Source organism: Cololabis saira, chromosome 17 (assembly GCF_033807715.1).
Source record: "Cololabis saira isolate AMF1-May2022 chromosome 17, fColSai1.1, whole genome shotgun sequence".
Classification (NCBI taxonomy): domain Eukaryota; kingdom Metazoa; phylum Chordata; class Actinopteri; order Beloniformes; family Belonidae; genus Cololabis; species Cololabis saira.
The window spans coordinates 12,196,967-12,224,936 of record NC_084603.1 but is presented as its reverse complement, the minus strand read 5'-3'; the positions used below and the strand labels follow the sequence as shown (position 1 = coordinate 12,224,936).

Below are 27,970 nucleotides of genomic sequence, written 5' to 3'. Positions count from 1 at the left end.
TATTGGTCCAGCGACCTGTCAATCAGAGGGCGGGCTCGGGTCACTTCGGTCCGTGTCAGACGCAGGTCATTGCTGAAGACGCGGTCATGGCTGGACGTCTGCTTCTCCGCGCTTGTGCTCTGCAGCTGAGACCCAATGTGGCGGCTCGCCCGCTGCACCGGGCCATGTCAGGTAGGTGGTTTTATTCATACTAAGGGAAAAAACTATTAAAACCCTAATTTTGCCTTCAAAAGTGAGTTTTTATAACTTTTATAATTAAATAAATAAATAAATAAAAGTATAACTCTTGTCTCCAGTGATACTTAAACATCCATTATTTTACTCAGATAGTTATTGTTTAAGGCAAAATCGAAGGTCATTTGACTGTTCTCTGTTGAAAGACCTTTGGTAGTCCCTCCTCTTTGGCAGCTTTCCCTGGGTTGATGCCAGTATCCTGGCAGAGACCTTGCTGGGTGGTGGGGGGGCTTATTCTGCAGGAGGACACCTCAATGTCGTTTTTAATTGACTGTGAATTTTACAAACACCTGTGTTTGACTTTTTTTTTTTTTTTTTTTTTTTTTTCCAGGAATCCCAACAGATGAGGAACAGGCCACTGGACTGGAGCGACGCACTCTGCAGGCTCTCAAGAAGGGAAAGGTAAGCTGATCCGTGGACAAATATGCTGCATGGATACTGCATGGATATGCAATGACAGGAGTGCCATGAACGTAAGGAGGAAAGTGCACAAGTATACTTTTTATAATTTATTATACAGGACTCTCTCAGAAAATTAGAATATTGTGATAAAGTTCTTTATGTTCTGTAATGCAATTAAAAAAAAAAATGTCATACATACTTTTATTATTTAATATTGCTGATTATGGTTCACAGTTTAAGATTAAGATTCCCAGAATATTCTAATTTTTTGAGATAGGATATTTGAGTTTTCTTAAGCTGTAAGCCATGATTAGCAATATTAAAATAATAAAAGGCTTGCAATATTTCAGTTGATTTGTAATGAATCCAGAATGTATGACATTTTTGTTTTTGTAAATGCATTACAGAAAATCACAATATTCTAATTTTCTGAGACAGTCCTGTATTATGATTTATTTTATCCCTAAGTATTCTCCCTATTTTTGCTGTAAATGTTTTTCAGATTTGTCTATCAATTCATTCACAAGCTACTTCCAACCTGTTTTCATTCTTTATTTCAATTAAATTCCCAAATTCATCACTTCAATACTAGGTCTGCAAACAATCTCCATCCCACCCTTTTCAGGTCTACTTTTTCCCAATTTTCAATTAGGTGCAGAGGGTCCTCTTTATTGGAACACCTTACCACACCAAAGAATGCTCGAGTACAAATACTTTCAAAAAACAAATCACAACATTTTTACTAGCCCAACTTAGCAAAGCTTAACCATTCATTTCCAGTTCTTCTCTGCACTCCCTCATTAGATTCCTGTTTTTGTTTTCTAGTAATTTAGCTTATTTTCCTTAGTTGTCCTATGTTTTACATATTTCTGTAGATATTGTTTGTTTCATTATAGGAGGAACCACTCAACAAGCCCTTATGGGTTTTTTTGGTACCTCCCGCACATTTTCTGTTATATTGTATTTCTTTTTTTATTTCCTTTTTTTCTACATACTGTTCGTCTGTACTTTTAAAACGGTTGTATATTTTTATGTGCAAATAAACTAAACTAAAACTATAATTTATTTGATTTCTGCACTAGATGTAAACTGCTTTGATCATTTTTTACAAATGTTTTTCTTTGCCTTGATCTCTTACGTCCCCTCTGGCTTTGTGTGTGACTTGTTTTCTTCCTCCCTATGAACATTTTCAAATGAGGAGACACTAACCTTTCTGCATATTTCAGCCTAGCTGCACAACAAAATCAGTGTAACATATTTAAAGTGGAAAAATAAGCAGTATAGTAGCCAAATCTTTAATCATATCAAAGATGAGTCTTTTCATCGTTAAGATATTAGTTTCAATTTTTGTGATGGAAAATTCAGCCTTGACTACTTGATTAAACCAAAACTGCTTAAAATAGCCTTGGCCCAGCTAAATATACATACTGGTAGTCTGCTCAAAAAAGATAAACACTGACCTTTAAAGATGTTTTTGTTGACTCAAACCGTAAGAATGAATCATCCTTTGTGCCTTAAAATTATTATGCTCCTGTGTTTCATTGTCATTCTGCATCGAGTTGTTGATGTATATTTAGACCCTTTTTCAACTGTTTAATTAAATCTACTGAAATCTGAATCATTTCTCAAGTATTATTCTTGGTAACTTAGACACTCAGCTTCAGTCCAGTTACTCACTTAGTTGGAAATAACATTAAATATTGGTTTTTCCACAACAATTTTAAATTGGTTTCAATTTCATTAGGGGGAATATTTGATCAGTTTGAGAAAGCGTTAATAGTCTCCTGTCCCTGTCTGCAAAAAGTAAAAAAAAAAAAAGAAAGGCAGTTACTTTTGGAAATAAAAAAGCAGACTTGATGGATTCAGAACAAAAGCTCAAAATGGAAATAAAGAAGAGAGAAGAAAACAAGTAAAACACTATGAGAAAAATAAAATGGAAAAAATGTATTCCTGAATTTATTAAAAAAAAAATGTGTACAGACGTATAAAAACAAGTTCAAATGGTTTTCATCAGTTTGTTGACATTTATTTATTCATGTCTGTAAAATGTCTCCTTAATTTTTTTTACACCTTTGTTTTCCCCTTTTCTTCCCCACACTAAATCTGCACGTGTACTAATTCCTGTCCGTGTCCTCGCTACAGGATCCCTACAGTATCCTGAGACCCAAACACTACGCTGGTACCAAGGAGGACCCTCACATCGTGCCCGGCATCGGAAACAAGCGGCTGGTGGGCTGTCTCTGTAAGTCATCTTGTGTCCTGCCCGTCTGTCCACCTTTTTTGATTGTGAGCGTTGCACTTCAGGTCACCAATAACTAATGTTTATGCAGGTGAGGAAGACAACACTGCTATCGTCTGGTTCTGGCTTCATGAGGGAAATGCCCAGCGCTGTCCCTCCTGTGGATCCCACTATAAGTTGATCCACCACGACTTGCCCCACTGAAAACACAAAGCCCTGTACAAACGGTGAAACACCAGCTCGTTTTCCTCCTTCAAGGACATGCAACATCATGTCTACTCATCCTTTAACATGTACAGTTTATCATTAAAATGTGAACCTAATCCGAGCCGTCTCCATTAATGAGTTGGGTGTTGTAGAGAAAGCCAGCTGAGGTTGTTGTTGTCCTCATGAAAAGATTTACCGTATTAGCCTGAATATAAGACAGTGTTTTTTGTATTGAAATAAGACTGAAAAAGTGGGGGTCGTCTTACATTCGGGGTCTAGACGTTATACGCATTCACAACGCTAGATGGCGCCAGATATCTTTAAAGCGAATGCTGAACTGAACTCCCCAGGCCAAAGCCAACCCCTGTCACGAAGAAGAAAAATAAAAAATAGTATAAGAAAGAAAAGAGAAGAAAATAAGAGACGAGATAACAGAAAGTGGAGAAACATAGCGACAATCGGAGAAAAGAGGGTGGAAGTTCGGCAGGTAAACCGGCAGCTGAGGAAAAGTTACTATGCAAACTTCAAGATAATGATTTCAAATAGTCAAAATAACATGCTTTTTCTCTCGAATATATTGTTATAATCATTTGTTTCAGATGTACTGTAATTATTTTCTGTATAAACATTGAATTTGGTGTTCAAAAAGTCTTTCTTCAAACTTGAGTCTTGAAAAAGAAGGGGTCGTCTTATAATCGGGGTCGTCTTATATTCGGGACAATACGGTAAATGGTAAGAACTTGTGAATTTTATTGATTATGTTGAAGTTGGCCTGTAGGCTGGAAAATATTCATGAAATCATTTGTTGAACTGACTTGGAGTCTAACGGTAACGCTTTTGTTTTTCCCTTTTTATAAAATCTGCAGGTCAGATGATAACACTTGGACTCAAACACAACGGTACATTTCCCCAAAAGTAACATTTATTTCAATGGCTGTACTTTGTTTTTATTTGTGAATAATTTAAGGCATACAGCCAAGAAAAACCATCTCAGCATCCAAAGCCCAAGCTTCACACTGCTCAGTCACAACAGAACCCTCCAGAAACATGACGTGCATTACTTTTCTAGACTCAAAGGTTTAATGCACATGGATTGGACACAGCTCCTGGAAAATGTTGTGAAACAGTGTTTGATGGCAGTTGCCATGCAGACGCTCCTATCCAGAGTCCGGCTGACTGTTGGAAAAACTGATTCATATCACTGTGTTGGGATTGCATCCTGTTTTTAAACCTCTTGATGGCAAACTAGATTTGAAGCCTCAGAAAGTTAATGCTGCTGCTTTTCCATTGTACCTTAAAATACATATGATCGTGTGATCGAGCCCTGGATTCATCGCAGGGCTTCCCAGTGCTGTGATGGAAGAAGAGTTGTTAAAATCAACATTAACGTGAAAGTTGAAACAACCATCTAAACCATTTTTGCGTCACATGGACTCCCGTCCAACCAGCGCTCATTCCGACAGTTGAGCTCAAACTAAAAAGTCTAAAACGAAGCTTGTGGGAATGTGGTCACCATCAGCAGCTTAAATACAGGGACTTTTCCTCAGCCAATCAGGCGAGATTGAAGCCTTGATTGTGATCGATCGCTTGTAAGAGCTTCTCACGGAGCGTTCGTAGTCTCGTGTACTTGGGCAGGTCCAGCAGATTGAAGCAGGTGTGGGCAACAGGTAAGTAATGCTCCCCGCCACCCGTAGGCTGGATCACTAGCTTCAGGCTTTTCATCCCCAAGATGGGGATGCGGTCACTTCCTGTGAGGAACACTGCAGATGACAGAAAACAAATTCAACTTCTGTTCCAAATACTTTTTCTACAGTTTTTAAATGTATATGTTACGATTAATGTAGAAAAACGTCTATTTTGCAAAATAGCCGGCTAATGTGCAAAATAACCAGCAGGGCGGCTGATGTAGAAAAACGTCTATTTTGCAAAGTACATACCGTACATTTTTAAGCTCATGGTGCGCTGACATCACATTTTTAATCATCTCTCCAGTCTCGAGCTGACCGTGGCATGCCGTGGCTATTATAGCAATTATTCTGAGTCCAAATCCCATGCAGTATATTCCTCAATTGAGTATTCCAAAACGAACAATGCAAACTACAGATTACATCATTGGCACCCCAGAATAGAGCGTTGCCACCAAGGTGGCAAAGCTCAGTGGAGTGCGCTCACCTCTACCAGCCTTATAGGTCTGGGAAATGTACTCGCAAATATCCAGTGTGACAGTCTTTGTGAGGAAAGATCTATTCCCACCTTCTCTTTGCACCTCCAAAACAGACAAACAGTTGTTGCGTCTCTCCCATGGAAGGTGAAGCTCCTAAACCCGAATCGCGCAAACACGAAGCGCGCGCATGATGAGATGAGGTCCCTCCTCCTCCTCCACTTGCACAAATTGATTAAACCAAAACAAACTAAGCAAACGTAATTCATTTGGTAGATAGAGTCCAGTTACTACACTACAGAATAGCCTACAGTTCATTTGAATGGATGAAATTTGCGCTTCAAACCGGTCACTTACAGTCACCAATCAGTGCAGTTGGTGCGTAACAGCAATGGAAGAAGCCCATATGCTGCACATGCTTGTTGTTGACAAGGCTATTTATGGCTGTTGAAGAAGCCTAACGTTACACTCCCCGAAAAAGTATCACATCCACAGCATTAACCGGCTACTGCCGTTTTTCTACATTAGCCGCCCTGACGGTTATTTTGCACATTAGCCTGCTATTTTGCAAAATAGCCGTTTTTCTACATTAACCGTAACATATACATTGGAGATATTTGGCAGCACTCACAGAGAAACAGTTTTTTCTTCTCTAATGGAAGATCGTGAAACGCCTCCCAGAAGAGCTTGATGGTCGGATGGTCTGCCCAGTACTCCCCTTTGTATTCAGTGCTCTGCGGAGTACACGCCATCATTATTTACCCCATTTCTGTGTTATTACCTAGCTGATTTAACAAAAGGAGTTGTTAAAAAGACATTTGCTGGAGCAGTATTTCAAATCAGACCTTCTCCAGCTCTGTCCAGTCGTAGTTGGTGTTGCCAATGATCATAGCTTGCAGTTCACTGGGCTGGAACAGCTCCAAAACCTTCCCACCACACACTTTGTGGAAGCCTGCATAGAAGCACTCAAACAGTGGAGCCACTGATGAGTTGAAAATGTAGTTTACATAGGCATCGACAAAGTCCTGCCTAGAAGGAGAGAAAAGTCGGTAAAGTAACCAGTAAAGACCATTTCAGTAAGTCGTTTAAACAATGTTGGGCTTTACAAGAAAACTGAATTGTCACCTGTTTGATTTATTGACATTGATGTCTTCTCCGTTTGGTATCAGCTCCAAAACCTCTGTGGCACCATAGTTTTCCTCAGTGACCTGTATGAACGGACAAAATGTTTAAATTTTGCTAACATTAGCAGATAGTCATGTTATTTATTACACAAAATGTTAAAAATCCTCATACTGTAAAGTTCAGGCAGAAGGTTTCCTCAATATCATCTTCTGTGTAGTCCAGTAAGTGTTGCAAACTCCTAGTTTAAAGATAATGAAGTATATTTCGTAAAGGCTTATTGTAAACAATTTAAACTGACACTGTCGGGGCCTAAATGTAACAAAATACAATAAAGTCGTAACGCGGACCTTCCCACATCGGGCATGAGCTGCTTCAGGTCGTCCAGCGTCGGCTGCTGCTGCTTCAGAAGCTTCTTGTAAAGTGCCAAAGGGAAGCTGAGCTCCACGATGGTGAAGTTGTAGATGGCCAGACCACAGATGACCCCGATCAGGTTGAACAGGTCGATGTCCTCAAAGGTCTGCAAGAAAGGAGCCCCGATGGTAAAAGATTTACTGTGGCCGATTCTCTCTTTTTTGGAGCTCAGTCCTCATTGTTGTGGGTGTTTCAGATCTCGCTTAGTGCTAGTACCTTGTGTGAAAACCAGATGAGCCTGGACTCTTCGTAGTAGCGAAACATCCCATATTTGGGATCCAGCAGCTCTTTCATGATCAGCAGGAAGAACTCCTTTCTCACACCCCCAGCATCAACCGCATCTTCTCCCACGAAGATCACCTGCAGTGAACGTCACCAGTCAGGTATTTAAAGCAGAGGTTTTCAACGTTTTCCAGGCCAAGGGCCACAGAAAATTGTGTTTTACAGGACTGTCTCAGGAAATTAGAATATTGTGATAAAGTCCTTTATTTTCTGTAATGCAAAAATGTCATACATTCTGGATTCATCACAAATCAACTGAAATATTGCAAGCCTTTTATTATTTTAATATTGCTGATCATGGCTTACAGCTTAAGAAAACTCAAATATCCTATCTCAAAAAATTAGAATATTCTGGGAATCTTAATCTTAAACTGTAAGCCATAATCAGCAATATTAAAATAATAAAAGGCTTGCAATATTTCAGTTGATTTGTAATGAATCCAGAATGTATTACATTTTAGTTTTTTTAAATTGCATTACAGAAAATAAAGAACTTTATCACAATATTCTAATTTTCTGAGACAGTCCTGTATATTAAACTGGTCCAATACTGCCTTGTAGAAATGTACCTTGTTATTGCATTGAGTACTAAGGTATTCAAGTAATACACAACTTCATATATTCATGTTTTTATTTTGAACGTGAAAGGTGGGTTGGGGTGTGTTTAAACATTTTTGGCGCTTGATGGTTTGAGGCTTTAGACCCTAAAACATCAAACCATGGAGCGCCAAGAAGTGAGAGAGCTGCAGAGATTCCCTGAACTTGTGAATGCTTTTCCTGAGTTTTACTTTTATAAGCCCTATTTAGACCCTTATTTACATGCGTCCAGCGAAAGTGGCCAGCACTTGCGGTGTGTTCATACCTGGCATTAAAGTTTATACCCAAAACCATGTCCGCTCAGACCTTCTAGCTCAACATGCAAATAAGTATGAGCACAATTTTCACTTGCAAGTATCATCCCAAGCTGGGAAATTGTAGCGTAGCGGCAGCATTACACACAGTGAGGGTGGACAACATATAGGATGAGGGTAAGGAACTATAAGAACAGACTGTACAAAATAAAATATCAAGATACAATAAAATAAAGAAGCAAGTGGTAACAAAGTGTTGTACAAAGAGTATATACAGTAAATGGCAGTGTGAATAGGAAATAAAGTGCAAGTTATGAGCTGAGATTATTTTTTTTCTCTCTTAGCTGTTATTGTGCAGTTTGATGGCATGTGGCAGGAAAGATTCCTTTTTACCATGGAGAGTTGATTTTAGCAGGGTTTACCTTTAATGGTTTCTTGTAGTCAACGTTCTTTGATTTCCTGAGAACCTCCATGGTGTCTCCGACGATATTTTCCCTCCGAACAATGAGGATAAGACAAGGGTTGACAGACTCCACAGCTGGCATGAACATGGAGCTGAAGTTTTGCATCTGTGCCTGATCCACTGCCATCTATTCATAAAGCACAGGTGTGATTAGTGATTATTGTCATCACCGGGTTATCGTTCCTTCATCCATGATTTACTAGACTTCTACCTGCATCTGTATGACGGCATCAGTCTGAAGCAGAGTTGTCTTCGCTTGGGCATCAAAAACAAATGGATACTTGCAGAGAGTCACTACGCCGTCATGACCCTGAGGGGCGTAAACATCACAGCCTCAACATAAAAGCGTGTTGTAAGGCGAGTCGTGGAGCCGTCACCAACGGCGGACTTACCATTGGGTACATCTGCCTCTGAATCCACGTGACGTAGTCATTTCTGATGTCTATCAGGTCGTCCAACTCATGAATGTAGAATTTATCGTACTGAATGATCTGTCCTGCTCGCTCGTTCACCTGAAGAGATGGAAGAAGGGACGTCATCAATAAGGAGTTTACAGACGATTCCAACAAACCCACTGATTTCAATTTCGTATTTTCTGGACTATAAGCAGCACCTGCATATAAGCCGCATCCACTTTAAAAAAAAAAAAAAGAATTACAAAAATATATACAAGCCACATCCGCTCTATTTAAAAAAAAAAAGATATGCAAGTCACAGATATTTATGTTGTTAGATTAGATATTTACTACTACTGATGTACATGTTTGTACCTAAATAGATCCTTTCCTAATAGTGATGCACCGAAATGAAAATTTGTGGCCGAAACCGAAACCGAAAATAATAATAAACAGTTTTTCATTTATTTTGCCAATTTTTTCACCATTGCATTAATCAAATAAATTTGATTTAGGCATGCTTTTCAAAGAAAAAAATCTTTTACAAAATTGAAAGGGAGAAAATATTTATTGAACATAAAAAACTGAGCATTTTTTAATTTCCCAGCATTATGTTGTTTTGGTTCCACCTCCTGGTGAATGTTAGGTAAAATTCTTATGTTGTTACTTTTTGGTTGGCCAACGATTTATGTTTGTGGTGCGCAACCGTTACGGGAGCGGCCAGTCTATTTCCTTATTTTACAACGCCGTTATTAATTGTTCGTTTTTTTTCCCCACTTATTCCACCGAACACCGAAAGTGTTTTTTTGCCATTTTCGGCCGAATAATTTCAGTTACCGAACAATCGGTGCATCACTATTTCCTAACAGTGTCTTTTAACACGGCAGCAATTTTGCTGAGAAAATAACCGGTATGTATGTATTTATCTATTTATCTGTTTGAAATCTGCTTCTACCTACTTCTATCTGCTGAAGAAGAAGTAGCGTATTCTTCTTTGCATTTATTTTGTCTTAGTTTTGATTCTAATTCCGGTTAGAGCGCCCCAAGTGGTGGAAGAAAAATCCACAGAATCCACCTTTATATAAGCCGCATGGTTCAAAACCTATGAAAAAAGTAGCGGCTTATAGTCCAGAAAATACGGTAATTACTACGATTATTTCTCACCTTGTGCAAGATCTCAAGGAATTTCAGGCATGTGTCCAAGAAGCAGGTGAAAATCCTCTGCTCCACTGATGGGATGCCCATCTTGTGCATCTGAAGCAGAAACACCACCACTTCTTTGTATGTGTCGACGAGCCGCTGGAACAGCTGGGGCTCAAACGTTGACCACCAGTTTCCTGGTGCAAATACAGGACGTTACACTTTGTTTTTGAGTAGACACACACAAACAATAGCAGAATTACCCAACACTGAGGAAGCACGTCGTCTCACCTAGCACTCTGAATGGAACCTCTTTTAGACACACAACACATTTGGCAAATGGGATAGTGATGGTCACGTAATTGTTGCGGTCGGTGAAGAGCGGGCATTCAGGAAGAGTGAGGTAGAGTCTGAGGGCTTCGATATCGGGGGGAGAGTTGCTGAGCCGAGGGATCAGGTTCTTCTCCAGACTAGCAGCAACCTGAGGGAGGAAGCACACGGACCTGGGGAGGTTGACTACGGTAGATCTGATACCTCTTCATCATATGTGCAACTGTAGTCAGTTGCACATAACATGAAGCTCATCTTATACCATGATGAAAGGTTGTTTTTTTTTTTTTTAAACAAAGAGAATGATCTTTTCAGCGGTATATCTTCAAAAATGCATCTCACCGTCCCCCTAAACCATATTAAAAGCACTCGTTGCTCACACAAAGACTCACGTAGTTAAACATGGTAAAAGTTCCTTGCTGCTGCTTTAAGACGTCGATAAGGTCTAACAATACATTTGAAACACGGCTATAAGCAATAATTCATGAGAATTTTAGTGGTACCGACGAATCTGTCCAGATTATTTTAGAATATATTAGTAAAATAAGCAACAAATGCTCTCTTTAAGGGGAATGGTGGTGCAGCTGGTAGTGCAGCCATCTCACAGCAAGAGGGTCCTGGGTTCAATTCCCGCCAGGGACGCTGTGGGCAGCGCCTACACCCTGCGTGAGGTTGGCGAAAGGGCCTTTCTGTGTGGAGTTTGCATGTTATCCCTGTGTTCCCTTGGGTAGCAATCTGAGCTACCCTCACAAAAACATGCACACAGTCCTGGGCTATACATGGCCCCTCTGGGGGTGCTAGATGGGGGGGGGGATCTGGCTGGAATAACGTGATCCTTCCACGCGCTACATCCGGCCAGAGAAACCCCATCCTGTCTGGTGAAAAGAAGCGGCCTGCTCACTCCTCAGGTTAAGGAGGAGACCTGAGCTCAGTGCAGGGCCCTCCCGGGGTTGGCAGAGGGAGCAATGCCCAGGACTGTCACTTAGGTAGGAGAACTGGGTGATAAAATGGGGGAAAAAAAACAGGATAAAAAAAGAAATCCTCTCTTTTCATATTATTATAGGTTTTACAGGGTATACACGTTCACATGAGACAACTGCCTTTAATTTCATCTTTTGTTAGCAGGAATGAAGGATCGTTTCAATCTGCTGTTACGGTACAAACAAACCTGTCCATGTCTGTCCCAATCAAAATCAAATGAAAAGAAAAAAACAAACAATATGACAAAAATATCAACTAAATTAAATGTAAAATTAGTGCAGCAGCCAAGTGATAAACACTGATTAACTAAAGATGATTTAGCAGACCACAGATCAGGAGCCGTTATTCTCCTCGGTCTAACATGAGCCTACGACCAGAAACACGTGTTTTAAAGTGAAAAGGGAAAGCTTTTCCTTAGGAAGGCAACCGATTTTTGATTGAATTACTTACAAAGTCTCTGCCATCTGTGTGATTGGTCAGTTTTTGTTTTGGCTTTTATGCCCTCGGAGCTGCTCATGCCCAAACACGTCCAGGCTACGTCTACACAGACTGCTGAGCAGCTTCACCTGCACTAACACCTCACTGCAACCATTTAGATTTTCTTCAAATCAAATATTTAATTCCTAAATTTCTAAATGTCAATAAATAGGGGGTTTAATTAACCTTAAACTTCTTTAATTAAATCTTAAATGTAGATTTTGAATATTGTTGTGACTGCCTAATTTTAAAACCTACTGTGGTGATGTACAGAGAAGCTCCCGTGGACCTGGAGAGCAGGTTCTACGAGGCCACTGACCTGCTGAGTGATCTCCGGGCGTTCTTGCTGAATTACTCGGTGGAACAGGACGCGAGCCGTGTTCATATCCACTCCTGAACATTTGCTGCTCGTGCTGTAATGATCTGGATGACTGCAAAAATACAAACAACAAACCCTACGGTTAAGGAGTCATACCTAAATGAGACAGTGCTGTCTCCGTAACGTCTGAATTCAATACATCCAGGATGATAGTATCCTTATACGCTTATATGTGCAAGCCAGGGTTAAAGAGACGACTCTGAAACTAAACTTTGTGCACTCTTTGCTCCAGAGCTGTCGCAATGGCCTGCAGATGGTAACGAGTTAACCGTGACACGGCTGCATCCTCGCCTTTTAATGTAATAAAACATTATTACCTTGTCGACAGGAAGGACGCGTTGAGGCAGCTTGCTGAGGAGAACAGAAGATCAATCTCCCTAAAGAAATCATGAAAAGTGATTCATATATTGACTTTTCATGTTTACATCTAACATACACCTCAACAAATGAACCGTATGTATGAAGGGAACTCCGACAAGCAACATGCCAGAGTTCATTAGAGGAGAGAAGTTTACTTGGAGATTTCAGGTGGGAGTCTTCCTGGGGAGATGCTCAGCCATTTCTGGATAATGTCCTCATTCAAGGTGCATATCTTTCTTTGGAGGTCTTGTATCCTCGCATAATCAGAGTTCTGGAGATTCTACAACAATTTAAAAAAAAAAAAGGCAAATCAATATATCATCTAATGTGAAACAGAATTAAGGGGAAGAAAACTCCATTTCCACCTTGTGGCTTTTTGAGAAGGTTTCATGTTTTAGTTAAAGCGAAAAAGAAAAAGCAGATAAAAACAAAGAAGGAACAGCTTCAAACATGTGCACAGACCTTTGCTATTTGAGACTCTATTTGGACGTAAACAGGCTGCACTTGTCTACTTAAGCGAGTGCTTATTACAGTAAATAAATAAATACAATCTCACGCAGGCCTGCATCTCTCAATGTGAGATTCATTTAGGTGCAAAAAACCTTCGTCCTGAAGTTTCTGAGGAAAATAAAGTCCATAACTGATGTAGATGCCCTCCCTAGATACTCTCCAAGATCATTTAACAGGGCAGTCCAGATGTGATGGTGTGAGATTAAGGATAACAAAAGAAAAAAGAGAAAAAGGGGAAAACGAAGGGAAAAACAAAAACAATGAGAAACAAAAAAAACAACAAAAGTAGACAAATTACTTCAAGGAAATAGCACATTATTAAATAAAGAATAATCATCCAATACAAAAATGTATATGTATTTTATCTCATATTTCAAAACGAACAAACCCTTTAACTATTTCTCTTGTCATAACCACATTTACTTTCTTTTTGATTGATTTATCTTTGCCTCCAAAATGTATTACTACGTATGTTTCCTCATTTATTTGATTTACAACTTTGTTATTTTGAACCCTCCTATCATTCCACATCATGGTTCATAGTACAAAAGATGGGGTGAAGCACTCCTTTATTTGTTTTACTTTTATTTCTGTTGGATGACTGTATTCAGAAATATTTCCTGGTATGAAAAGTTTAACTGATGAACGTTGAGACATTTAAGGGTTGCATTTCAATTTCTTTTAAGGAGGAGGAGATTGTGGGAGTTCTCTCCGTTCAACATGTTCACATGTTTATGTACCTGTTTATCTTCATTATCAGGGCCGAATTAAAAAAATTGTAGTTATGACAAATTAATTAAAAGATATCAAAAGTTTGTGAGTGTCCCTATAAAGCCCCTCCATACCCGAGGTTTGTGTGTGTGTGTGTGTGTGTGTGTGTGTGTGTGTGTGTGTGTGTGTGTGTGTGTGTGTGTGTGTGTGTGTGTGTGTGTGTGTGTGTCCACAGCCAGCTGTTGTTGGTCTTGAGCTCTAATCCATAACCTCATTTCTGAGCCCTCTCGTATGCTTAGAGACGAGACTCTCTAAAGACCTCTGAGGCAATATCCTTCCATACTCGTGATATGATATATTGATCATGGTAACTCTTTATCTTTACATCATAAATGACCAGGATCAGTTTTTCCTTCTAGTAAATCTCACCCTTTCCTGATTTGGACAGGGAGAAAATATATCAAATGCTGGACTGAACTGAAAGTGCAGAACACGGCAGTACTCTGCTATCACTGAACTTCAAAGTAGGGCTGAACGATTAATTGCATTTGCGATAATATCGCGATGTGATAAAACAAGATTTTCTAACCGCAAAGGCTGCGATTTGACCAGTCACGTGATCTGGTCACGTTGCCGGCAGGGGAAAAAAGTCAACAGGGCCGCGTGTCCGCGTGTAACCTAAATCTACCATGGCCTCAGTGTTAGGGCTCGGCCAGGCGGGGCTTTATAAATATATGGGCTTTATAAATGTATTAAATATATGAGTGCGGAGTCAGCGTGGAGAGGAGCTGCGCGCGGCGACGAGCACGAGCCGGGCGCGCCCCGGCGGACAGTGGAGTCGCGCTGTGAAGCCTGAATTATGCTTCCGCATTTAATCGACGCAGAGCCTACGCCGTAGGGTACGGCGTAGGTTACGCAGCGACGCGCACCGTACGGTCAGCGTACCGCGTACCCTACGGCGGAGGCTCTGCATCGATTTAAACAGCGGGGCTGCGAGTTGTTCATTGCTGGTTCGTTTTGTTAACTCTAAGCTTTGTTGGTTTGTTTTTTTTCTCTGTGATTTTTAAATTATTTGTGAAGAAGTTCTGAGTTCCCTGTGAGGAAGGTTTTTTTGTTCCCTGTGGGAGTTTTTCTGTGTTTTTCTATTAAACTACGCCTCGGTTTGGCTAAAGTTTAACCCGGTTTGGTGTTGTGTGATTGGGTTCAGAGAGAACGACCCATAACACTCGTGTGTACAGACGTGTGGAGATGTGTTAAAGAAGTAAAGCCACATATTTGTTTTCTTTATTGTTGTAATCTGTGGTTTAAATAAATCTTACATTGTTTATTATAAAACAAACTGATTTATTGCTTGTGTATTTGAAAAATACATGAGAACCTTGAAAAAATAATTGCATATTAAATCGCAATCGCAATATTGAGGAAAAAAAATCGCAATTAGATTATTTTCAAAAATCGTTCAGCCCTACTTCATAGTATTTGTCTGGGAAACGGACGGACATAGTGCAACTAAAGGCCTTCAGTTCAGGGACAGCAGCCGTAAGGTGAAGACCCTCGTACCTGCATACTTACACTGGCGGTGCAGTAGGGGGCAAAGCTCTGATCCCCTCCGGCGTAAATCCTTTTGACAAAACAGTTCTCCTCCAGGTCTGAATTTCAATGACAAGAACAAAGAAATTGTATTCACAATGTGAAAACATGGAAAGTCACTTACTTTCACTTTTATTACATTTCAAACACTATAGACTGAAGATACAGTATTTCACTTTTGCATTCTGCAGAATTTTAAATGTTAACTTGCCTACTTGTGCACTAACAAGAGAAACTAACACTCTTCGCGCTTCTAGATTATGATTCTTCAGGACGTTCCTGCAGTTTTTAACAAGATACAAAACAGCATGCTGCTGCTGTTACAAAGACACAGCGGGGCTGACCTGTCGGCAGCCCTGACATGTTCTCCATAAATCACGAACGTTAACAACCTCATACCATTGCACACTTATGATGCGTTTGCAGGAGGAACGGGACAAAATTACGAAGTAACCTCCAAGCCAGAACACCTTTTAAATGTTTGACCAGTTTGTGAGTACGCCAGAGATGAGTGACATCATTTTAAATGAATACTTCCACAATATTAAGATAATTTAAATGTATAGCAGAGAAAGACCAGTGGTCTGTAGGAAGAGAGTAACATCTGCAGTCAGTGGCTGCTTGTTTCTGCTCTCTGCTAGCTTCATTTAATGAGTCTCACCTGACTCCATGGGAGCGCCAGCAGCTGCCCAGGGGCCTTTGACCAGGGCAGGGCTTTTCCTGTTGCACGTGGAGCGTGTACCGAGCTGCCCGTTACCTCCGAGCCCAAATGAATCCATCTTTCCAGAGGACGGTGTGAAAGCCAGGGTGTGCTGCCTTTTACACAGAACAGTGACATTACAGTAAAACTTCTCATCTCCCATTTTATCCATCAATTTATTTATACTATTATTATGATGTTCACACCCAATTCACCTTCCACATGCTATCTGTGTGACAATGTTTCCCATGAGCTCAAACACCTTCCTGGGGTTGATTTCGTGGTTTGTCGCGTTATGCCCGAGTTGTCCATACCCTCCTGCTCCAAATGTGAACACGCCTCCTTCCTGTGAAGTAAGCAGTTCATGAGATTGGACCCGACAGAGAAAAGGTGTCTGATCCAGTGATGTTAGTAACTTCAGATCAGTCGCTCCCAACTAGAGTTGATCAGAAGTGGATTTAACTGACGTTATTAAGTCTTATTAAAAGGGCACACTGGCTAAAATGGCTGGCATGATTATTAATTAACTTTGACACCAACTATACATAAAGGAAGAGAAGAAAGCATCACTTCACGTCAACCATTGCTGTTAGACTGCAGCGTTTTACGGGTAACACCAACATCAGCTAGCCTGAACGGCCCAGGTCTTTCCTCTGGGATACCTGGCTCCTCTTCATCCTGTTTGATCCTGAATGCAGACTTTGATGAAGTGGAAGATTCAACTTAAGCTTGAGTTACGGTTCAGTGTCAAAACGACGCCGTGCCTACGGCGTGTGGTACGCGTCGACGCAGACGCCGTCACTGACGTGCACCTCCCGAAAATTGTAACTACACGTCGAGACGACGCAGACCACACGCAGACAGAGAGGGCTGTGATTGGTTCACTTGGAAGCAATGCATTTCCGGTTTCCAGTTTGAAGCAGTCGTGAACTTTCAGCGCTCTTTTCTTCGTGTATGTGTGATTTTTTTTTGTTTTTGTTTTTTGTACAATAGTTGTCCTTATCTCTTTGATTCACTGTGACCGGAAAAAGTCGGATAAACCATTCAGGAAAAGATCGCGAATTAGAGGTCACGGGGGGTACTGCACCGCGGCGAAATGGAGTGACTGAGAAGTCCGAAGGGTTCATGACGGCGTCACGGTGACGGCGTGTGCTCTACGTTGGTTTGACGCAGAACCATAATTCACGTTTAAGTCAAGAGAAAGTGATCACTGCTGTTAATGACGACATCTCAAACATCCTTTCCTCGTTACTGACTGATTTTTGCTATGCGGCCAGATATATGCCACGCTCTGAAGGCCTATCAAGAAACAGATCCCCCGTGGCGCAACGCTCAGCCACATGAGTTCGGATATATCCTCCCTTTCTCATGTCACATGGCATATAAACTGGATATGGGTCACTTCAGTAGGTGTAAACCCCTGCCGAGAGTAAAAACACAGGACTGAAATGAACTTTTGGCTCCATGAAAACAGCTGAGAATCATTTCAGTTCAAAGTGCTTTTAGCTGAAATGCAGCTTCGGTTAATTGTACTTCAACAGAACTTTAGGTAACAAGCAGAAAACATCAATAATGACTTATTTGAAGGCCAGAAAACAGAGTTCTCTATGGCAGATTGTTGACATCACAGTATTATTCCATCATGGTAATGGTCCATCCACCGCCTGGCATCACAAGCCCAACAACAAAACATTTCAGCGTATATGTCCCATGATCAACCTGCTCCAGACTGATGTAAACAGGAAGCATCATTTTGGTAGCCGCATTGTGAGAAACACATGAAAGAGATCCTGAATGCAGGCAATCAGAGAGGTGATAAGATCCAATGAGGCAGTAAAGGCGGGTACTTGTGTTATTGTTTACGAGAGTCTCTGGGTTTCAGGTCTAAATATTAACACTGCAGTCAAAGCCACTGGACATCTTTACACAACAGAAGGAAAAAGCTTACAAGACTATGTTTTAAAAACCCTCCACATGTTTAAATCACATCCTGTGAGTTTACAAATGTAAAGTCCACACTGACAAATGATAATGATCTTATCAGACCCCACATCAGGAAAGGTTGGGACAAGATGGAAAAATGCTATATTAAAAAAAAACAAAAAAAACAAACGTGAATCTTACATTTGTCTCAGCTTTTATTGCACTGTGGAGATTGATTTACACATTTGTGATAGCTCCTTTGTTTCATTTGTCAATATACATATATTTTTGGCCTGCAAAATAGTCCATAAAAATTGAGACAGCAAAGCTTTTACAACTCCGTAAAGGCCCAACTCGAACAATAAAATACACTCTGCCATTAAAGATATCCTGCAATGAAGCATTTCAGTTGGAATTTGTCCTATTCTTTCCTGCAAATGCATTTTAGGGTGTGGAACAATTCAACACCGTTGTTCTTTATTCTGTTCACATTCTCTATTGAGGATGCTCCGGTTTGTATCTTTTTTGCACATTAGAGTTTTAAGTGCCAGTTTTAAATGTAGCCCTGTTTTATAGAGCTTGACAAAGTGTTCCTTAAATAAACCCGTGCTTCTATGGTTATAAGAGCTATAGATCAATGGCAGTTCTTGATGCAGTGCTGCCTGAGCTGTTAAAGATCACGGCTGTCAAGGTCAGCCTCAAGTCTTTGACATTCCCCCAAGTTCCTTGACACGTTTGACGATATTATTTACTGTCGAGGGAGACAGATATTATTCTGAACTTTCACTGAGGAAAATTGCTTTTAAACGTTTCAATTATTTATTGAAGGTACTCATTGACAAGTGTAGATCTTCTTACTGACTCAGCCCTCTATGGTTACTACTTTGTATCTATCTATCTATCTATCTATCTATCTATCTATCTATCTATCTATCTATCTATCTATCTATCTATCTATCTATCTATCTATCTATCTATCTATCTATCTATCTATCTATCTATCTATCTATCTATGGAGCTTTTTCAAAAATGTTTGGCCTTTTTTTCTCTCAATTTTTTCTTCTTTTTTTCTTTTCTTTTTTTCCTTTTTTTCTTCTTTTTTTCTTTTTTCCTTTTTTCTTTTTTTCTTTCCTTTTTAATCTCAACATTTCGACTTTTTTCTTGACATTTCGACTTTTTTCTCAACATTTCGACTTTTTTCACAAAATTTCGACTTTTTTCTCAACATTTGACTTTTTTCTCAAAATTTCGACTTTTTTTCAACATTTCGACGAAATTGACTTTTTTCTCGACATTTCGACTTGTTTCTCAAAATTGTACTTCAACATTAATCTCGACATTTCAACTTTTTTTTTCTCGACATTTCGACTTTTTTCTCAGAGTGCATAATGAAAAAAAAAATCTTCCCCCAGTTATAACTAATATAGAAACATGCAGCATGTGTGGCCTTCATTCTAAGGCTTATACAAGACTTTTCATTTTTTGCGGCTCCAGACATATTTGTTTTTTGTGTTTTTGGTCCAATATGGCTCTTTCAACATTTTGGGTTGCCGACCCCTGATCTAGATAGATAGATAGATAGATAGATAGATATACTTTGTACTATATACATACATATACATATATATATATATATATATATATAGGTATGTTTATACCATGTAGTTGACAGACAAAATTTCATAGACTCATACTGTGTGCTTGTAAATAAAAGTTAAAGGTATGTTTATTTTATTCTTTTTCATTTTCCATGCTGTCCCAACTTTATCCAGATTAGGAGTAAAATTCATATTTTCTTCAGACAGACCTGCAGATTAACCAGTTAACAAAAAGAGCGTGACTTAACTTGGTGAGTGCTGCGGTGTGATCCTCTCCACAGGAGACGTAAATCACCCGCTGTGATCGCAGGGACTTCAGGAGGGTTGGGAAACACCGATCTGGAAAAAGAACTCTGCTGAATTAGAGTTCAGAGCTTAAATACTTTCAAGTATTTTAAGGTTTTGACTACCCACCATTAGTATCATTGACGCCCAGCTGGCCAAACTTGTTGCACCCCCAACCAAAAACGGCTCCTGAGGGAGTCAGGGCGAAGCTGTGAGCACCACCTGCTGATATTTGAGCAAAAGGAATGCCCTGCAGAGACTGAATGATCTGAGGTGTGGAAATGCTTTGTCCGTTTTTTCCCAGCCCAAGCTGACCATATCGATTCTGGCCCCAGGAGAATACTTGGCCCCCTACGTGAAAATACAGGCACAGTCGACTTAACGTGAGGAGAAAATGATAACCAGGATGATTAAATGAATATTTACAAATAGACCTCACCTCTTGAGAGGGAAAGAGAGTGCCTGTACCCACAGGTTACCTGAGCGATTTGTACGTCCGACAAACTCTTGATGTTCCTGGCATTGTCACATGAAAGAGAGAAAACATTGAGTTTAATACCACTGTGAGTAGGCCTGTGTTGAAAAAAATCGATTTCACAATTCTAAATCGATTCTCATATTAATTCCTAAAAAATCGATTCATACGTCTTTTTTTTTTTTAAATTTATTTATTTATTTATGTTTTGTTTTTTTTTCATCATTACATTACAACTTTTGGTTATTTTTTTGTTTATCCCCAAAAAAGGAATGTTTTGTTGGACACGAGAATAACTGGTGCCATGTTTTTGCCTTTAAATATGTTTAAAAGTATGAAAACATTAAAGTGTTAGGTTATAATTGCATAAATTGTCTATATTTCATTACTGTATATACTGTCTTGGGGTTACATTTGCAAAAAATGCTAAAAACAAAATGCTCAAAAATTAAAAACCAAAATAGAATAGAAAAATGGAATGTGGGAAAAAATAAAACTGATTTCATACGTCTCTGTTTGCTGCCCTGGATCTGTTTGGTAATTCTGACCCACGATGTTTCTGAAAGCAGTTCTATCAGCATTCTTGGAGGTGATTGGTTCTTACAGCATCATTAGCTGCCAATACTTGCTGTTTAATCTCAATATAATATTAGTAGTAATATTTTGCATAACTACAGTCATATAATTCATGCAACAGCTCAAAAAACAGTTTTAATAACACTAACCCAAATCAATATCGGAATCGAATCGGATCGAATCAAATCTTGATAATCGATTCTGAATGTTAAGAAAACAGAATCGAATCGATTCTTGACATTTGAATCGATCCCCAGCCCTAACTGTGAGCTCACGAAATTGCAAATAAGGCCATCTTGAGTTGCAACTAGTTAAACATGGGAGTTGTTAAATATGCTAAAGAAAAGTGGTTGAATTTACCTGGGCACGCGAACACATTCTTCAAAGTTATTTAAGCCCAGCTGTCCATCTGAGCCGAGACCCCAGGAGAAGACCTGCCCCTTATCATTCAGGGCCATCGTATGGGCCTCCCCACACGACACCGCCACAATGATCTGTGCATCTAAGGCCACTACCTGTTCTGGTGGATAACAACAACAAAATGGATAAATGAGCACAAGTAATTTCACCAACTGATCTTAAAATACCAAAAGATAAATATCCCCAACCTGGTTTCTTTCTGGACTTCTCGTGTCCCAGCTGCCCCAGGTCGTTGCAGCCACATGTGTATACAGCCCCGTCCTCCAGCAAGAAGGCCGTGTGCCTGCGGCCGCACCCAACATCGCTCACTTGTTTCCCATGAAAGAATTCACATTTTCGTGGTTCAACCACAATTTCTTCATCAATCCCACCCAAGCCCAACTGTCCATAGGAAGCATTTCCCCAGCACAGCATGGTAGTTCTCACCGTCGGCTACAGACACCAGTGGGATCCCTGAATAAGAGAAAATACATTTTATTTAGTGTGACCTTGCAGAGAAGCCATTTCCATCATGCAACCTGTAAGATACAAAACAACTGATATTACTCTGAACGCCCACGAAACAAAGTTTTGAATATATTGCTGTTGATACTAAGGTTTTTCCTCTGAGATGATTTAGAGATAATGAAGCCGTTAAGTGTTCGTCTTACAGCACAGGAGCAGAGTCATCCATGCAACCTTGAACTAAGAACAAAAAACGAGGAAACAAAGCCACATTTTATTCAATAGGGTTAAGGATTGTGTCATGTCACGTTGTACTGGAGAACCACCGTGTTGGTAGCTACGGTACGTGTGTGGCTCTGCACATCCGTGGTATACAGGACTATCTCAGAAAATTAGAATATTGTGATTTTCTGTAATGCAATTACAAAAACAAAAATGTCATACATTCTGTATTCATTACAAATCAACTGAAATATTGCAAGCCTTTTATTATTTTAATATTGCTGATCATGTTTTACAGCTTAAGAAAACTCAAATATCCTATCTCAAAAAATTTGAATATTCTGGGAATCTTAATCTTAAACTGTAAGCCATAATCAGCAATATTAAAATAATAAAAGGCTTGCAATATTTCAGTTGATTTGTAATGAATCCAGAATGTATGACTTTTTTTTTTTTTTTTTTTAAATTGCATTACAGAAAATAAAGAACTTTATCACAATATTCTAATTTTCTGAGACAGTCCTGTAGAGTAGTTACACATCGCTCTGTCTGTTCATCTGTCTGGTTCTGTTCTTATTTTGTTGTGTAATAATCATATATGTTATTATGGTTAGGAGCGGTTGTGTAGGTAAATGCAGAATCACTTCACATAGACGTAATTTAATAAAAAGGGAGATTTTTATTTGACCACTTTCCTGCCTGCCACATGTAAACATAAAGATGTACGGCAGTGAACTATACATCCACACTGCCTGTAAACCTTGTTTACTTGACGTCTTCACACATGACAATGTCATTTGTAGGTCATTATATGTTACTGCACTGCTGCTTAGTTTTGTTCTTTGTTTACAGTTACTTCAGTCCTTCAATATAACAATGTTGTAATCCCCCAAAAATGGTAAACTGTTGTTTGTACCTCAGATTTTTCTTGAGTATCTGTAACAATTTCTTTATTAATGCCTAATAAATATAAATAAAGGCATACCCTTGTTCAAATGATTAAGTTACAAGTAGGCCTGTGTTGAAAAGATCGATTCTACGATTTTAAATCAATTCTCATATTAATTCCTAAAAATCAATTCATATGTCTAAAGATCGATTTAAAAAAAAAAAAAAAGAAAATTTGTTTTTTTTCCATCATAACATTACAACTTTTTTTTTTTGGGCTCTAGTGGCCCTTTATTGAGATGCAGACTGGAAAGGGGTAGAGATAGAGAGAACGGGGAAGACATGCAGCAAAGGTGCGTGGGCTGGATTCGAACCCGCGACCGCTGCAGGAGGACTGTAGCCTCAGTATATGAGCAGCCGCTTAACCCACTGCGCCACCGAGCGGCCCATTACATTACAACTTTTGGTACTTTTTTGTTTATGCCCAAAAAAGGAATATTTTGTTGGACACCAGAATAACTAGTGCCATGTTTTTGCCTTTAAATATGTTTAAAGGTGTGAAAACATTAAAGTTTTCAGTTATAATTGCATAAATTGTCTATATTTCTTTGCTTTATATACTGTCTTGGGGTTACATTTGCATAAATGTTAAAAACCAAATTCTCATAAATGGGGAAAAAATAAAAGCGATTTCTTTCGTCCTCTGTTTGCTGCCATGGATCTGTTTGGTAATTCTGACCCACATGATGTTTCTGAAAGCAGTTCTATCAGCATTCTGGGAGGTGATTGGTCCTTACAGCATCATTAGCTGCCAATACTTGCAGTTGAATCTCAATATAATACTAGTATTAATATGTTGCATAACTACAGTCAAATAATTCATGCAACAGCTCAAAAAACAGTTTTATTAACAGTAACCCAAATCAATATCGGATCGAATCGAATCGAATCGAATCGTGATAATCGATTCTGAATCTTAAGAATCGGAATCGAATCGATTCTTGATATTTGAATCGATCCCCAGCCCTAGTTACAAGACCTTCTCAGCTTAGAGGTCTGAGAGTCTTGCATCCATCCATTAGTAAACTGCACATGCACCTTGAAAGATTTGTTACTCCTAAACTGCTCAGCTGAATCTGCACTCCCACCGCCAGCGAGAAGGAAACACTGTGTGGCTCAGCCGAGGCAGCAGGTGGTTGAGAGGGGCAGTCTTTGGGATCTCATGTGGATCTAGTACTCAGATCTTCTATCCTGCTTCAGCTGACAACTTGTCGAGGTAAAGCAATTTGTTATTTGCTCATTTCTTTCAACGTTTATTAATTGTTTAGCTTCTTCTTATTTTGTATTTTTTGTAGATACCAAGATTGGGCATTCCTAAACCCTGACTACACAAATTCCATGCGGTAGTTTGTAATAGTAAACTCGGATTGATTATAGGGCCATTATGAAAAATGTATTTAACTTGCATTGAAAGCTGATATCAAAAACAGAACATTTTGAATATTTGTGTAATTAAAATATTTACATTGTTTTATGAATTACATTTCTATTTCCAATATTTTCAAAGTAATGCAAAAGTAGTTGAATTATACTAGTTATGTAACGGATTACAAGCCTACGTTCCTGCTGCATTCTGCAGCCTACCTGGTAACCTCTGGTCGGGGGGAGGAGGGGGAGGGTACACGCCGCTCAACAGTATTTTGAAAGTGACTGCAGTACCAGTTTTGGACATTTCTTACAGACGGCTCCTTTAAGTATGATCATATTGTATGAGTGTTTATGTTATAAAAGGGTAATAAACTAAGCTTCAGCCTACACCTTTTCGGTCTTGTTTTGTTTATATATTTTGGTCTATATATTATATTTTTATTATATATTTTGGTTTATTTATTTTTTTATTTTATTAACATACAGTACAAACAGCGACAAAAGACGACATCAGTTACAATATGTATCTAGGTGTGTGTGTGTGTGTGTGTGTGTGTGTGTGTGTGTGTGTGTGTGTGTGTGTGTGTGTGTGTGTGTGTGTGTAAATAATAGGATGAAAGTATATAAATAAATTAAGAACATTAATTTGAGAATAAATAAATAAGTAAATAAATAAACAAATAAATTAAAGTTGTTTGTTTTTTCAAATCCAGAAGTTATAGAACATAGAAGGAAATATAATTTCAAACATCCGCATGCAAGGACCACTCAGATGTGTATATCGGTTGTGGGAGTAAAACTATGGAACTCTCTACAGAATGATTTAAAGGAATGCACAAATTTACTTAGGTTCAAAAAAATGTATAAAGATAAAATATTTAAGTTATATGATCATGAATAGGCTGGGACTTAAGCAGTATTATTGATATATGTGGTTGGTTCTATTTAAGTGTATATTTTTGTAAATATTGGTTACATTGACTGTTCTTTTTGTTTTGGTATTTAATAAGGGGCAGGTAAAATAAGACTTTTCTTCATCCTGCTCCTTTTCGGTCATGGGTGTGTAGATTGACCACCATGCACGAAATAAATAAATAAATAAAAATACATAAAAAAATAATAATTATCATATAGAGTGATGTAGCACGATATCATATAAATATATGTGATACTATAATAACATAATAATATAGTAATATCCTAATATAACATAATAATTTTTATAATATTATAACATAACAAAATGATATCACCATACTATAATATATAACAATATAATAATACTATAGTTTAACATCCCATGAGATTTCATAACTTAATATAATAATACACTATGAAACAATATATCATGATAATGCCAAAAATAGTTATTAGAATTAGTAATTTATATATTGCAATGAGGGGTGAGGTCAGACCGGGGCATAATTTTGGTTTATATATTATAATGCAATATTAGCTTTAACTTCATGTTTATTTGTTTTCTTTTTTTTCTTTTATTTATTTAGTATTTGAATTCTTATTTTGGACAAACTTGTTAATTCACCAACGGTTGAAATTCAAATTCAAAATACAGAAATAGATAACCCCTCTGGGCACGTGGTGGGACTGATAACAGCACCAGTAGTGCACTTAGCAAGCAGTCACATTTAAACTTCATTTACACACCAAAGTCTGGCACATAATTGAGTGTAAAATCCTTAATAACAATTTTCTAAAGCTGCTAGTTTCACAAGTTTGATGTTGGTAGCGTTAAAGCCAAGCAGCAAATCTTACCAACCCCCTGGATCCAACAACGTTACTGTCGGGTCAACGTTCCGCCCAGGGACTCGTGTGCTGTTTTAAACCTTCACACGCCGCCACATTTTGGGTATCTGATGACCAAAACACCGGCTGGGTGGATAAAATAATACAACTCAATTCCTCCACTCCAAAGATCTGTCAACAACTGCTGTGCAGGCTGGAAAAGAAATGTGTCAAGTCGCCACATAGCACGGAGCATTTCCGGTTTGACTTTAACAAATAAAAGTCGCGTCCTTCTAACAGCAAGGCCAGTCGCAAATTACAGAGTAATAATCAGTACTATATGACTCTGTCCTTCACAGGATAAGTAAAATGGATCACTGCAAAAACTCAAAATCTTAACAAGAATATTTGTCCTATTTCTAGTTAAAATGTCTCATTTTAGTAAAAAAAAAATCTCATTATACTTAAAATAAGAGTCATCACTGGAAAAAACAACAATTTTCACCTGTTTCAAGTAGATTTTCACTTGAAATAAGTAGAAAAATCTGCCAGTGGAACAAGATTTTTTTGCTTGTAATAAGAAGATAAATATTGTCCCACTGGCAGATTTTCCTACTTATTTCAAGTGAAAATTTACTTGAAACAGGTGAAAATTGTCAAATAAGTTATTTTTCTGGTGTTATTTTTCTGGTGATGACTCTAATTGTTGAAATAGCAGTAAAACCACATTCATTGATGAAATGACATAAGGGATGGAAAGGGGGGATGGCAGTTTTACAGGGGGGATGATTTGGACCGTTTTTTATTTCAGGGGGGATGCCGTCCCCCCTCAACTTGAGTACTGGTAATAATACATTTAATCGGAAATAAATATTAATATCAGAAGTTGGGAAGTATTAATATCTTATCATATAAAGTGTTATATAAATATAAAGAATCAGAGTAAAGTTAAGGGGACTTTTAATTTTGTAAATTTTTCATTTAACCGGAAGTTGGGATACATTCATGTAATTTCATTTTATTAAAGCGAAGAAATGTCGCGAAGCCTCCCAAACGTTCTAGATGGGGCGAGTGCGCATGCGTGTACGTGGGGCAGGAAACATGCGTGTGGGTTTCGTGTGTATGTATCATACAGTCTTTACATACTAATTGCAATTACAAAAGCAACAAAAGACTCACATCCATCCCCCGCCCCCTTCCTTTGTCTTCACGACACGTCATTTTTATTGTAAAAGGGTCACATGTATGCATGCTATAGTTTTAAAATAGGTAAAAAGCGAAATAGAGATCATTGTGTGTTAAAACCTAGATATATTAATAAAAAAATATCCCATAGAATGCATGACACAAAAACTGTAAAATAAATAGTGTATGTATAATGAAATACTGGGTGTGACGTTTGCAAACATTTAAGTATTGCAGTAATGCCAAAATCAGGTACTGAACTTTGGCTTTGCAAAAGGAAATGGGATCTATAATATTCTATTCTATTCTATTCTATTCTATTCTATTCTATTCTATTCTATTCTATTCTATTCGTTTAACACATCAGGTGAACTTTAAGTTAAAAGAGGTCATTTGCTTAGGGGTTGATTAGGGGTTTATTTTAACGTTTGGTTTAACATAATTATGAAACAATAATCATTTAATTCGTACATGCAAGGTTTTGCTGTGGTTTTGCAAAAGAGCCAGATTTTCCATCGAAGAGAAAAGACATGCTGTTTACCATAGAAAAGATGGCCAATTAAGTATTGACAGCTTATTTCCAAGAAGAAAATGAAAGATGTCCAGGAACTGTGGAGCTAATATGATCCAACAAATATTTTTATGTGCATCTCCAAAAAGACGCCATGTAGGGCAAATATTTAAAGGAGGGGATTAATTACAACATTTAACTCAGCATGTGGCTCCAATTCTGGACAGAAGTTGATTACAAAACTATAAATGTGAGTGGAAGCCTTAAATATATAAAAGAAAAGTGGAAAAGGGAGTTAAATATTGTGCTTTCACCTGAAGAATG

General features: G+C 38.5%; 2 protein-coding genes across 2 annotated transcripts; one reads left to right on the top strand and one right to left on the bottom strand.

Moving 5' to 3' along the window:
* Window positions 1-17: 17 nt before the first annotated feature.
* On the top strand, window positions 18-3,198 carry LOC133463950 (cytochrome c oxidase subunit 5B, mitochondrial). Its single transcript, XM_061745781.1, has 4 exons — window positions 18-171; window positions 566-636; window positions 2,779-2,878; window positions 2,967-3,198. The coding sequence occupies exons 1-4, from the start codon at window positions 87-89 to the stop codon at window positions 3,077-3,079; spliced, it is 369 nt and encodes a 122-aa protein (XP_061601765.1). The 5' UTR covers window positions 18-86; the 3' UTR covers window positions 3,080-3,198.
* Window positions 2,566-26,151, bottom strand: herc4 (HECT and RLD domain containing E3 ubiquitin protein ligase 4). Its single transcript, XM_061745782.1, has 25 exons — window positions 25,981-26,151; window positions 21,414-21,678; window positions 21,166-21,325; window positions 20,194-20,270; window positions 19,884-20,105; window positions 19,718-19,808; window position 18,244; window positions 16,164-16,294; window positions 15,910-16,064; window positions 15,231-15,307; window positions 12,593-12,717; window positions 12,395-12,454; window positions 12,018-12,129; window positions 10,202-10,391; window positions 9,935-10,107; window positions 8,768-8,887; window positions 8,587-8,685; window positions 8,335-8,502; window positions 6,996-7,139; window positions 6,716-6,885; window positions 6,540-6,606; window positions 6,369-6,451; window positions 6,089-6,272; window positions 5,875-5,977; window positions 2,566-4,842 (listed from the first exon to the last, which is right to left on the bottom strand). The coding sequence occupies exons 2-25, from the start codon at window positions 21,637-21,639 to the stop codon at window positions 4,634-4,636; spliced, it is 3,147 nt and encodes a 1,048-aa protein (XP_061601766.1). The 5' UTR covers window positions 21,640-21,678; window positions 25,981-26,151; the 3' UTR covers window positions 2,566-4,633.
* Window positions 26,152-27,970: the final 1,819 nt, after the last annotated feature.